At 51.3% G+C, this 12292-nt stretch overlaps 2 protein-coding genes across 4 annotated transcripts in view; one reads left to right on the forward strand and one right to left on the reverse strand.

Annotated features, from left to right (window-relative positions):
- Nucleotides 1–12292, reverse strand: part of S100A13 (S100 calcium binding protein A13) — an 18916-nt gene that overhangs the window by 5296 nt on the left and 1328 nt on the right. Inside the window, exons 1-3 of one of the 3 annotated variants that reach the window (XM_023213798.1) lie at nt 6877–6995; nt 6237–6352; nt 5087–5300 (exon numbers count right to left, since the gene is read on the reverse strand). In XM_023213798.1, the coding sequence (XP_023069566.1) occupies nt 5087–5239 (153 nt within the window). In that variant the 5' untranslated portion in view covers nt 5240–5300; nt 6237–6352; nt 6877–6995. Of the gene's footprint in view, nt 1–5086; nt 5301–5719; nt 5818–6236; nt 6353–6876; nt 6996–9795; nt 9897–11132; nt 11321–12292 lie in introns of those variants that run through there. The other 2 variants (XM_023213799.2, XM_023213800.1) reach the window with 2 other exon arrangements.
- Nucleotides 7131–11138, forward strand: S100A1 (S100 calcium binding protein A1). Its single transcript, XM_023213801.1, has 3 exons — nt 7131–7252; nt 9276–9429; nt 10797–11138. The coding sequence occupies exons 2-3, from the start codon at nt 9289–9291 to the stop codon at nt 10938–10940; spliced, it is 285 nt and encodes a 94-aa protein (XP_023069569.1). The 5' UTR covers nt 7131–7252; nt 9276–9288; the 3' UTR covers nt 10941–11138.

Consider the following 12292-nt stretch of genomic DNA (forward strand, 5'->3'; position numbering starts at 1 on the left):
AGGAGGAGAAGAAGGAGAAGGAGAAGGAGAAGGAGGAGGAGGAGGAGGAGGAGGAGGAGGAGGAGGAGGAGGAGGAGAAGTTGTTCCATTTCACTCCAAATCATATAAGCGTAAATCAGAAAAAGATACCATTTTCACATTGTAGATTAGCAAAAATTAAAAGCTCAATAATACCCAGTTTGGACAAGTACACAGGCATCACATGAAGTGTGGGTGGCCGTATAAGCTGGTACAACCTTTTTAGGAGGCAAATTGGTAATATTCACAAAAATTAAAAATGAAGGCCGGCCGGGCGCGGTAGCTCAAGCCTGTAATCCCAGCACTTTGGGAGGCCGAGACGGGTGGATCACAAGGTCAGGAGATCGAGACCATCCTGGCTAACATGGTGAAACCCCGTCTCTACTTAAAAAATACAAAAAAATAGCCGGGCGACGTGGCGGGCGCCTGTAGTCCCAGCTACTCCAGAGGCTGAGGCAGGAGAATGGCGTGAACCTGGGAGGCGGAGCTTGCGGTGAGCTGAGATCCGGCCACTGCACTCCAGCCTGGGTGATAGCGAGACTCCGTCTCAAAAAAAAAAAAAATGAAGGCTGATCTTGGTGGCTCAGCCCTGTAATCCCAGCACTTTGGGAGGCCGAGGCAGGCAGATCATCTGAGTTCAGGAGTTCGAGACCAGCCTGGCCAACATGGTAAAACCTCGTCTTTACTAAAAATACAAAAATTAGCCAGGCGTGGTGGCATGAGCCTGTAGTCCCAGCTACTCTGGGAGGCTGAGCCAGGAAAATCACTTGAACCTGGGAGGCAGAGTTTACAGTGACCCAAGATTACACCACTACACTCCAGCCTGGGTAAAAGGGCAAGATTCTGTTTAAAAAAAAAAAAATTGAAAATGAACATACCACTTAACCTAATATTTCTACTGCCAAATATTTACCTTATGTTGTTATTTTCCCACCAGTACGTAGGTATGCAGACACGGATATTTGCAAGAAGGAAGAAATGGACATAAGAAAAATTTCCATCAGTGAAGGATTGGACTGGGCATAGTGGCTCATGCCTGTAATCCCAACCCTGTGGGAGGCCAGGGCAGGAGGATCACGCAAGCCTATGAGTTCAAGACCAGCAAGGGCAATATAATGAGGCCCTGTCTCTACAAAAAAAAATTTTTAAATTAGGCCTCAGTTTCCATATATGTGAAATGAAGAATGCAGACTGTGGTTTATCTTGGCCTCCTTCTAGCTGTGATGGTCTGTGAATCTCCTAGAAGCCAGCTCTGGGTCCAGTCTTGTCTTGGGGAAATTAGACCAGAAAGGCACACAGCATACACAAGAACCCAACAGCATCATCTGATACAAGCCCATACTCTCACTGACACACAGTATCTTTGCTTACCTAATTACATGCACGCACACATACAGAGGCCCTGTCTCTACAAAAAATTTTAAAAATTAGCCGGACATGGTGGCACATGCCTGTAGTCCCAGCTACTCAGAAGGCTGAGGTGGAAGGATCACTTAAACCTGGGAGGTGGAGGTTGCAGTGAACTGTGATCATGCCACTGAACGCTAGCATGGGCAAAAAAGTGAGAACCTATCTTAAAAAAAAAAAGAGATATCAGTTGTAAGCTTGTAAGAATGATACAGTGGAGAAGGAAAATTTGACGATGCAAGAAAGAGAGGCGTAATTTCAAGAGGAAAGTCTATAAGTAGGTGAGAGGGGATGGGATCCAGGGCACCGGTGAAGGGTTGGCCTTAGGGGCAGTGACGGATCATTTGCATAACAGGAAAGACTGCTGATTTCAGGTAGGGAGCATATACAAGTTTCCTGATTGCTCCTATTTTCTTTTTCTTTTCCTTTTTTTTTTCCTTTGAGACAGTCTCCCTCTGTTGCCCAGGCTGGAGTGCAGTGGTATGATCTTGGCTCCCTGCAACCTCTGCCTCCCAGGTTTAAGCAATTTTCCTGCTTCAGCCTCCCAAGTAGCTGGGATTACAGGCGCATACCACCATGCCCAGCTAATTTTTTAAATATGTTTTTAGTAGAGATGGGGTTTCACTATGTTGGCCAGGCTGGTCTCGAACTCCTGACCTTCTCAGTGAGTAAACTTCTCAGGAAAACGGAGAATGTGGAAAGATGTACTGGGCTTCAAAGAGAGAAGACAAATTGTGAAATAATCATCTGAAAGAACTGGTAAATGAATCAACCAGGGAAACCTAGTAGAACCACCAGGCATTGCCAAGGGTCCCTTTTGGGGTCTGTGGTTATAGATTTAAAGTGAGACAAGTCAACAAAGCTGTGCGTTTTTCTTCAGCCAGATTCAGCTATCCAAGTGCAGGTACAGAAGAGTGGATTTAACCGGCAAGTTACTATAGGTGAAATGGTGGATTAACTGGATTGAGAACAGAGAGAAACAGAATCAAAGGAGTTAAGGCAGTGATTACAATGAGAAGCCTTAGAACCTGAGGTGAGGAAGAAGGGCAATGAGGACATGAGGGATGTTGATGGAAGATGCAAAAGTGAGAGGGTCAAGAGACTGAAGGTACCTGAGGGGTCAGGGAAGTGCTGGAGTGGAGAAGCTAGAGAGGGGAACAGAACCAGGATGAAAGGAGGAGGTCAGCAGATAAAGGGAGACTTGAAATCAAGATTTTGGAAGTGGTGCGTCATTTTGTTAATGACACAGTCTAAAGCATGAACAGAGGAGTGGGATGCTGAGATGCAAGACAAATCTTTCTGGAAATGAGGAGTTGAGAAAATTGAAAGGCCCAGGTGTTGGATGAATTGTCTATGTGGATGCTGAAGCCACTGAGAATAACAATGGATGCTGAAGCCACTGAGAATAACAACAGAAGCAGTGATGAGAAGAAAACAGTGAGCCAGAAGCCGAAGAGCTGTAAGGAGTGCAATAAAAAGAATGGCAGGTTGCAGATGAACTTCCAAGGAGCTGGGAACTCTTAGAAAGAAGAAGAAACTAAAATCTAGAAGTAATGCAAAGCAGAGAGGTCACTTCCTACATTTCCAGGCCCAGAGGAAGTTGAATTTAGGGAAAAAAAAAAAGTCACTGCTTGACAAGGATATAAGGAATGCTGCCCCTTCAGGAGAGAAACTGAAGTTTCCAGTAAGAAGATGAAAGGAAACGTCTGACTGGGCACAGTGGCTCCCACCTGTACTCCCAACACTTTGGAAGGCCAATGCAGGAGGATCACTTGAGGCCTGGAGTTTGAGACCAGCTTGGGAAACATAGAGAGACCCCATCCCTACAAGTAACTTAAAAATTGGCCAGGCGGGCCGGGCGCAGTGGCTCAAGCCTGTAATCCCAGCACTTTGGGAGGCCGAGACGGGCGGATCACGAGGTCAGGAGATCAAGACCATCCTGGCTAACACGGTGAAACCCTGTCTCTACTAAAATACAAAAAATTAGCCGGGCGTGTTGGCGGGCGCCTGTAGTCCCAGCTACTCGGGAGGCTGAGGCAGGAGAATGGCGTGAACCCGGGAGGCAGAGCTTGCAGTGAGCTGAGATCAGGCCACTGCACTCCAGCCTGGGCGACAGAGCGAGACTCCGTCTCAAAAAAAAAAAATTGGCCAGGCACAGTGGCTCACGCCTGTAATCCCAGCACTTTGAGAGGCTGAGGTGGGCAGATCACCTGAGGTCAGGAGTTCGAAACCAGCCTGGCCAACATAGCGAAACCCCGTCTCTACTAAAAATACAAAAATTATCTGGGCATAGTGGCGGTTGCCTGTAATCCCAGCTACTCATGAGGCTGAGGCAAGAGAACCGCTTGAACCCAGGAGGCAGAGGTTGCAGTGAGCCTAGATCGCACCACTGCACTCCAGCCTCGGTGACAGAGTGAGACTGTCTCAAAAAAAGAAAACATTAGCCAGGCAGTGTGGCATGTGCCTGTGGTCCCAGCTACTTGTGAGGCTGGGGTGGGAGGATTGCCTGAGCCTGGAAGGTCAAGGATGCAGTGAGCTGTGATCGCACAGTGGCTTGGGCAACAGAGTGAGACACTGTCTCAAAAAAAAAAAAAAAAAAAATCTGAGAAGTTGGAAGTTGTAGGGGATTTTGCAGATGAAAGACCATGAGTTTCAGAGACTCATTGTGTTCAAGGAGTCCATATTCACACACTTCAATGTGCCTGTGGATTTTCAGAAAAGATGTAAAACAAACTGTCAACAGCCTGGAATGACCAGGCCTCTTCGGGCCCAGAGTCAATGAAATTTAAGACCTGACTCCAGCCTGTGAGTGGGAGAGAAGGAATGACTCTGTCTTACACCCTAGTAAGGGGATGCCCATAGCGAGTGGGGAGTCTTCATAGATGCATCCCACAGACCCCCTACACTGAGGTCTATGACTCCATGAATTTGGCTGTGTTTTCATTTTTGATAAGCCCCTTTCCACTGCTAGGCCTCAGTTTCTATATATGTGAAGTGAGGAACACGGACTATGTTTTCTCTTGGCCTCCTTCCAGCTGTGACAGTCTGTGAATCTCGTGGAAGCCAGCTCTGGGTCCAGTCCTGTCTTGGGGAAATTAGACCAGAAAGGCACAGAGCATACACAAGAACCCAACAGCATCTTCTGATACAAACCCATACTGCCACTGGCACATAGTATCTTTGCTTATCTAATTATATGCATACACACACAAACACACACACATACACACCAGGCAAGAAAACCAATCCCAGCACTTTGGGAGGCCGAGGCGGGTGGATCACCTGAGGTCAGGAGCTTGAGACCAGCCTGGCCAACCTGGTGAAACCCTGTCTCTACTAAAAATACAGAAATTGGCTGGGTATGGTGGCGTGCACCTGTAATCCCAGCTACTCAGGAGGCTGAGGCAGGATAATCATTTGAACCCTGGAGATGGAGGTTGCAGTGAGCCAAGATTGCACCACTGCACTCCAGCCTGGGCAACACAGTGAGACTCTGTCTCAAAAAAAAAAAACAAAATAAAACCTGCAACCATTTATACATGCAGCTACCCACATCCTTTCTTGTGGTCACATTACCGTACTCGGCACCATCACGCCATCCTAAACACAGTGTCCCATAATCACCATCTCACAAAAATCTCAGTCCCAGACCTCTGCCTACCTTGAGCAGATGGGGCAACTGCTGGGTAACCAGCTCTTTGAACTCGTTGATGCTGAGGCTATCCTTCCGGCCCTCCTGCCTAGCAAAGGTGAAGAAGGTGGTGACCACGGTCTCAATGGACTCCTCTAGCTCTGTCAGTGGTTCTGCTGCCATTAGGACCCTGAGGCCAAAGCTGATGTCCTTAAGGGGCTAGCTGACCTTTGTCAGGGCTGACCTGTGCAACAGAGAAGGAGCAGAGAGGGAGAGTCAGGGAGCCCCAAGATGCAGGAATGGTTCAGAAGGCCCCTGCCTTGGTGTTATCGCATCAGGTCTTGGCCTGGAGAGGGCATTATGGGGAAAGAGGGAGAGGACAGGGGTTGAGCTTGGGGCAGCAGACAAGACAACAGCATCTCAGTTTAGGTGGGGGCAGAAGATTCGGCTCCAGAAACCCCCTCTTCTGTAGGTCTCACAATCTGGGCTCCTTTTTAAATGTCTGTGGCTTAGGGACCCCTCTGTGGCGATGCCTCGATCTGGAGACCTCTCTACTTGAGAGGAGGTTTTCAGTTGAGGGTCCTTCCTGGAGTCCTTAGAGTCTGGTGGCCCCTCTGTGGTGTATCTGTCTCAAGAGTCCCTTCTTGTCTCACCCAGCCTCACAGGTCACAAGGTTGTTTGTCTCCAAAGCTTGTTTATGTTGGGACCTGGTCTCCAGCCACTCGCATCCGCCCACACACACTCTGACCGCTTCTCCCAGCAGAGAAGCACAGGGTCTGGCAAATGTTCCCTGTGGTCAGGGCTGGCTCCGTCTGAACAGACCCGTTTTCTCTGCCTGGATCCACCCTTACCTCTCTCGTCAGGGCAGCAGGGCAGAGTGCTGAACCCAGGACCCCACAGATCCTCCCCGCTCCTGTCTCCCGATGACAAGCGTCCTGGAACGGGGTGTCTCTGACTCCCTGCCCCACGACGGGTTTAGTACAGGCACTCACAGCCCCCTGGGGTGCGGTGGGTGGCGCTGGAAGAGGCATTCTCTTTTCTGTCCACCCCGTCACGCACTCCGGCATGCACAAAGCTGCTTCCTGAATTCCTGTCTGAGCCAGCTCTGGGGGAGGGACCTGGGAGCCCAGGAATTAAAAATGATCTCCAGGCTCCCTCCAGGGTCGGCAATGAGACTTACCAGGCAAGGAGATGGGGTAGAGCGAGCTGGAGTCTCAGGGCTGAGGTTTATAAGCAGCAGGGAAGGAGGAGACAGCTGCTTACAAGCCCGGAGGTGTCAAATTTCCGTGGTGGATTCTGAAGACCAGAGACAGCCCAATCATGCCTCTTGCCCTGAACCCTCAGGCCTGGACCCGGGCTCCCTGCCAGCCACACGAGCGCCCCCACTTGGTCAGGGAGAGGAGCTGTCTGGACAGATTTCATTCAGCAGGGGTCCCAGGATCCTAGTCCTTTCAATACTGGGGGCTGTTGCCACCACACCCCATGTGTAATCAGGAGTGTGTATGCTGAGGGGGGAAGAGGGAGGAAACCAACTGAGGGAGCTCAACACTGAGAGGCCCAATGTGAGACATACACAGAGGCCCCTTAGAATGAAACCCCACAAAGGATGCTACAGCCCAAGATCCCTCAGAGAACCCCAGGCTGAGGCCCCACACACAGAGGGGGATCCAGGTTGAGACCCCTATAGAAGAGTCCTGGATCGAAATCCCTCTGTGGGTTCTCAGACTCCCAAGACTTAAGTTACTCACTGAGGGTCCTCTCAGTGAGGCCTCATGGAGGAGCCACAGACTAAGATCCCCTCAGCAGAATTCCCCCCTTACCCGGCTCAAGCAGCACAGTCAGCTGCAGGTACTGCAAGGCCCAGCTTGGGGTGAGACAACCAGTATCCCTCCCAGGACCTCCTTCCCACCTCTTTCCCCTGCACCATCCACTGCTGCCTAAAGAGAAAGGAACGGGGCAAGCAAGGCTGGGAAAGAGACAAGGGCCGCCTGTTCCAGCCCAGGAGACAGAGGGCGCCTCTGTCTGCTCCTGGCCCCTTGCCCCACAGGGTGTTCGTCTGTGAAGGGGTGGAGTCGGTGGGGGGGTCAGCGGGGGAGGGACTGTTGAAGACAGGTCTCCACACACAGCTCTAGCAGCCACATTTGCAGCCTCGGCCATCTGTCCAGAACCTGCTCCCACCTCAGGCCCAGGCCGACGGTGAGTACCCTGCCCCACTGGGCTAGTCCCTGGCCTGCCAGCTTTGGGGAGAGGGGTCTTCAGAAGGGCTCCAAGAGGCTGGGGACCATAGCACTGTGGAGCACTAAGGATCTGGGAGGAGTCAGTCAGGGTGAGGGCAGTTTGGGATTTGGGGGAGACAGGGTTTGGAAGGTGGTGATGAGAGACAAATGAACTGAAGGTCGGAGAGAGAGCTGGCAGCTCAGCAAAGGAGGAAGCCAGTGGGGAACCCACCAAGAGCTTCCTGGCCACCTGGCCCTCCCACAGGGAGCCCTCGAGTCCCTGCCAAGGCCCCCTCTGTCTCCCAGGTGTTGGGAAGGGCCCCAGCCCTCCCCTGCCTCGCCTCCTGTGGGGTAAGAAGAAGAGAGCAGATACAACAGCTGTTTCTGTCCCCACGTCTCTTGCCAGCCTTAGTCTCTGCCACCCCCACCCTGCCTTGCCAAGAAGAGCTCAGGTCTCTGGGGAGTCTGGGGGTGGCAAGGCGAAGCTCCCAAGATATGGGGAAGTAGGGGATGGAGGGTGCTGTACCCCTTCCCAACACTACCTCCACAGGACCTCCCCTTTCTCCTCCTCCCCTTTTTGGCCCAGACCTCTTGACTCCTCTTTCCCCCAATTCTTTCCTCTTTGTTTTCCCATCTGCCCTGCCCCCAAGTCCTCTCAGAACTACCACCACATAAAATCCCAGGCTGCTCTAGGGCTCCAGGCGACCTCCAGCTGCCCCTCTGGCATGGAGCAGGTAATCAAGCCACCAGCATCCCTCCCTCAAGCACCCCTTATCCCCTCATCAGCCACAGCTTGGGTTCCATCTCCCCCATGTCTCTGTGACAACCGCTTCTCAGGTCCAGAGTTCAGATGACACTCACAAGGGCCCCATTGAAGAACTGGGATGTCATTCGATCAGGGGCCATTGTCCAGCCCCCTAGGCCTGGGGAAGGATGGGGACATCTGATCTGAGACACCTGAGCTGCCCCCCTGGGGTTGCGGAAGGCCAGACTGTCCCAGGGCCAAGGGAAAGAGGCCCCCCTTGGCAGTCTTCTCTTTCAACAGACCCCTCCTTTCTCCTTTCTTCTCCTACTCTCTCCCAGCCCCTTGAACTCAAGGGACTGCATGCTCTCAGCCCTTTATCTCCCCCAACACATACCAGCCCCATTCCCCTTGCTCCCACTATCCCCAAATCAACCAGGAGTGTGCAGTTGCAGGGACAACGACTGCAGGTCTCCTCTCCCCTTCCCTGGGAACCCTGGCTCCAAGGAAAAGGCTCAAACATTCCTCTCTCCTCTTCTGCCACCCACTAGATAGAAGGGATAATTTTGCAGAAGCAATGGGAGCATACCCTACAGAAGCCAAAATGACATGTTCAGGAGAGAACAGAGTTGAAGGACCAAAAGGGGCCCCCAGCTACTGACAGGAAACTCAGAGTCAGTGAGACCTCCCTCCCCTAGAAGCCTTAGGCCACCCGCCCACTGGGGCTGCCACCCCCCCTACCAAGCTGACCGAGGAGGGTACCAGACTGACTCCTTGCTACGGGTGGGCAGCAGAGGGAAGGCTGTAGTGGACACCCCAGCCCACCACCCTCAACAGCAGAGCTTGGCTATGCTAGGCAGGCAAGGTCCAGGGTAAAAATAGAGCCAGAGGAAGCATGGCCCAGTCCTGTGACCACCCCCGCCTGCCCCACCCTCCTCAATCCCTGCCTGGGCAGCCACTGTAGACATCTACCACAGGCTTCTGAAGCCAGCCCAGCTCCAACTGCTCTCTCTCCATGCCCTAACCCTGATTCCCTTTGGCTGGGGTACACACTGAGGGACACGGAGAAGAGGTCTGCATTTAGGTCTGCTGGGATTTCCCTCACATTGTAAAATCTCAGGAAAAGATCAATTGCAGTAGGGCTTTAATCCCACAGTTATTTGAGCTGTCAGCCAGGGCCAGGCCTGAGGGCTCCCCTCACCTAGACCCCGGTACTCTGGGCCTGGTCCTCAAGGCTCACTTCCATGATGGGGGTGTGTAGGTGCACTGCTGCAATGGGCTCTGAGCTGGAGACAGCGATGGAGACCCTCATCAACGTGTTCCACGCCCACTCGGGCAAAGAGGGGGACAAATACAAGCTGAGCAAGAAGGAGCTGAAAGAGCTGCTGCAGACGGAGCTCTCTGGCTTCCTGGATGTAAGTACAGAGTGGTGGAGTGGGAGTAGAGTGGGTGAAGGTTGGGGGAATGGGGTGGGCACCCCCTTGCTGTCTCCCCACCCCACCTTCAGCTCAGCCCAGCCTCCTTCTTTCCTTTCCCAGGCTTCTCTCCTGGATTTTTCCAGGCTTCCCTACTCCAGCTGGGTCAAGTCAAAATGCCCCAGTTTATTGATCACCAATATGTTATTGATCACCATAACAAGTGTTAGGCCCTGTGTAGATTCATCAGTAATAAGACTCATAGACTAGAAGGGAAAGATTGACACTTAAAAGTAAACCATGAACTCCAGGAAGTACACAGAGCCTTAACAGATGTGCCAGAAAGGGTTATGAGAGATTATTAACCTGATTGAAGAGAGATGGCTTTCCTGAAGAGGTGGCACTTGAGCCATGGATTTCCATTGGAAGATTATCTGGGTAAATGCAGACATTTTAGGAGGAAATAACTGAATGAACAAAAGCACAGGAGAAAGAAGAATGTGGAGCATGCCAGTAGTTTTATTCGACTGGCATGAAGGATGTAGAAAAATACGCTGCAAAGGCTAACCATGGCCACAAAGTAAAGAAGCCTCAGGATATGGTAGAAAGTGCACCAGTTTAGGCCAGGCATGGTGGTTCACGCCTGTAATCCCAGCACTTTGGAAGGCCGAGGCAGGTGGATCACGTGAGGTCGGGAGTTCAAGACCAGACTGACCAACATGGAGAAAACCCGTCTCTACTAAAAATACAAAATTGGCCAGGCGTGGTGGCGCATGCCTGTAATCCCAGCTATTTGGGAGGCTGAGGCAGGAGATCGCTTGAACCCAGGAAGCAGTGGTTGCAGTGAGCCAAGATCACACCATTGTACTCCAGCCTGGGCAACAAGAGCAAAACTCCGTGTCAAAAACAACAACAACAAAAGAAAGTGCACCGGTTTTGAGGTTTTATTGGACTGGGTTCAAATTCCAGCCCTGCTACTTTCTAGCTGTGGGACTTTGGGCATATTTGTTTAACCACCAATTACCAATTTGTTTCTTCTCTAGAATGGAAATAATGAAACATACCTCACATTATTTGTATTAGAATTAAATTAGACAATGCTTGTAAAGCTCCTAGTGTAGTGCTTGCTGTATTGTAGGCACTCAACATACGGTAACTGGTGTTATTATTATTCATTCTGCCAGGTGAAAGAGCTTATGCTGTAGGCAACAGGAGCCCTCAAGAGTTTTGAGGCCCAAAAGAGTCCCATAATTCAGTGCAGTTCCTCTCATTCATCTCTGCCTCCTTCTCCTCAACCACCCCCTTGCCTCTGACTCAGTGCTGTACCCCTCCCTATACACCTCCCTCTTCCTCTCCTCCCACCACAGGCCCAGAAGGATGTGGATGCTGTGGACAAGGTGATGAAGGAGCTAGACGAGAACGGAGACGGGGAGGTGGACTTCCAGGAGTATGTGGTGCTTGTGGCCGCTCTCACAGTGGCCTGTAACAACTTCTTCTGGGAGAACAGTTGAGCAGACAGCCACATCGGGCAGCGCCCTTCCACTCCACCCTCCCAGATCTGCCTCTTGCCCCTGCTTCCACCTCATCCCACTTATCCCTCTCCATAACCCCACCCCTGCCCACCCCACCCACACATACACCAAGGGCGCAAGAGTAGCGGTCCAAGCCTGCAACTCATCTTTCATTAAAGGCTTCTCTCTCGCCAGCCATCCGATGTCTGTCTCCTCTGGGATCTGGAAGTGGGTGGATCCCACTTCTCTTATTTGGAGAAGTGTCTTCTTTAGAAAGAGGTCAAGGTGCATTACACCTTCCTACTTGAGGAAAGCTCAAGGTCCAGGAATGTGGGGGTTCAAGGTTCCAGTTGGAAGTCAAGGAGACATCAGTTTCTCAGCTATAAAACCAGAGGAAGAATCTCCTTTCTTTCTTTCTTTTTTTTTTTTTTTTTTTTTGACACACAGTCTGACTCTGTTACCCAGGCTGGAGTGCAGTGGCACGATCTCGGGTCACTGCAACCTCCAACTCCCGGGTTCAAGCAATTCTCCTGCCTCAGCCTCCCGAGTAGCTGGGACTACAGGCGCCTGCCACCATGCCCAGCTAATTTTTTGTATTTTTAGTAGAGACGGGGTTTCACCATGTTGGCCAGGATGGTCTCGATTTCCTCACCTTGTGATCTGCCTGCCTCGGCCTCCCAAAGTGCTGGGATTACAGGCGTGAGCCACCGCACTTGGCCAAAATAATCTTTCAATCAACGAACATTTACCTAAGTGGTACTGTGTGTAAACATTGTGTAGGAACTGAGGCTCCAGCATTAAGCAAAATAACCACGATCCTTACCCTCACATGGACCTTACACACACACACATACACACACGTGCCAGTGCCAGCAAGGAAAATGAAAGGGTCCTGACGTGCCTATGGGGCGGAGAAAGGGTGGGCAGGGACAGATGTGTCATTCTCTCATTACTCAAACATATGCACACTGTATTGTGCACATAGCCATTAGAAAAATCCCTTATTGAGGCCGGGCACGGTGGCTCACGACTGTAGTCCCAGCACTTTGGGAGACAGAGGTGGGCAGATCACTCGAGGTCAGGAGTTGGAGACCAGTCTGGTGAAACCCCATTTCTACTAAAAATACAAAAATTAGCAGGGCGTGGTGGCACGCGCCCGTAATTCCAGCTACTCAGAAGGCTGAGGCAGGAGAATCGCTTGAACCTGGGAGGCGGAGGTTGCAGTGAGCCGAGATAGTACCACTGCACTCCAGCCTGGGTGACAGAGCGAGACTCCATCTGCCAAAAGGAAAAAAAAGAAAAAAAGGAAGGAAGGAAGGAAGGAAGGAAGGAAGGAAGGAAGGAAGGAGGGT

The sequence above is a fragment of the Piliocolobus tephrosceles genome, chromosome 1 (assembly GCF_002776525.5).
Source record: "Piliocolobus tephrosceles isolate RC106 chromosome 1, ASM277652v3, whole genome shotgun sequence".
Lineage (NCBI taxonomy): Eukaryota > Metazoa > Chordata > Mammalia > Primates > Cercopithecidae > Piliocolobus > Piliocolobus tephrosceles.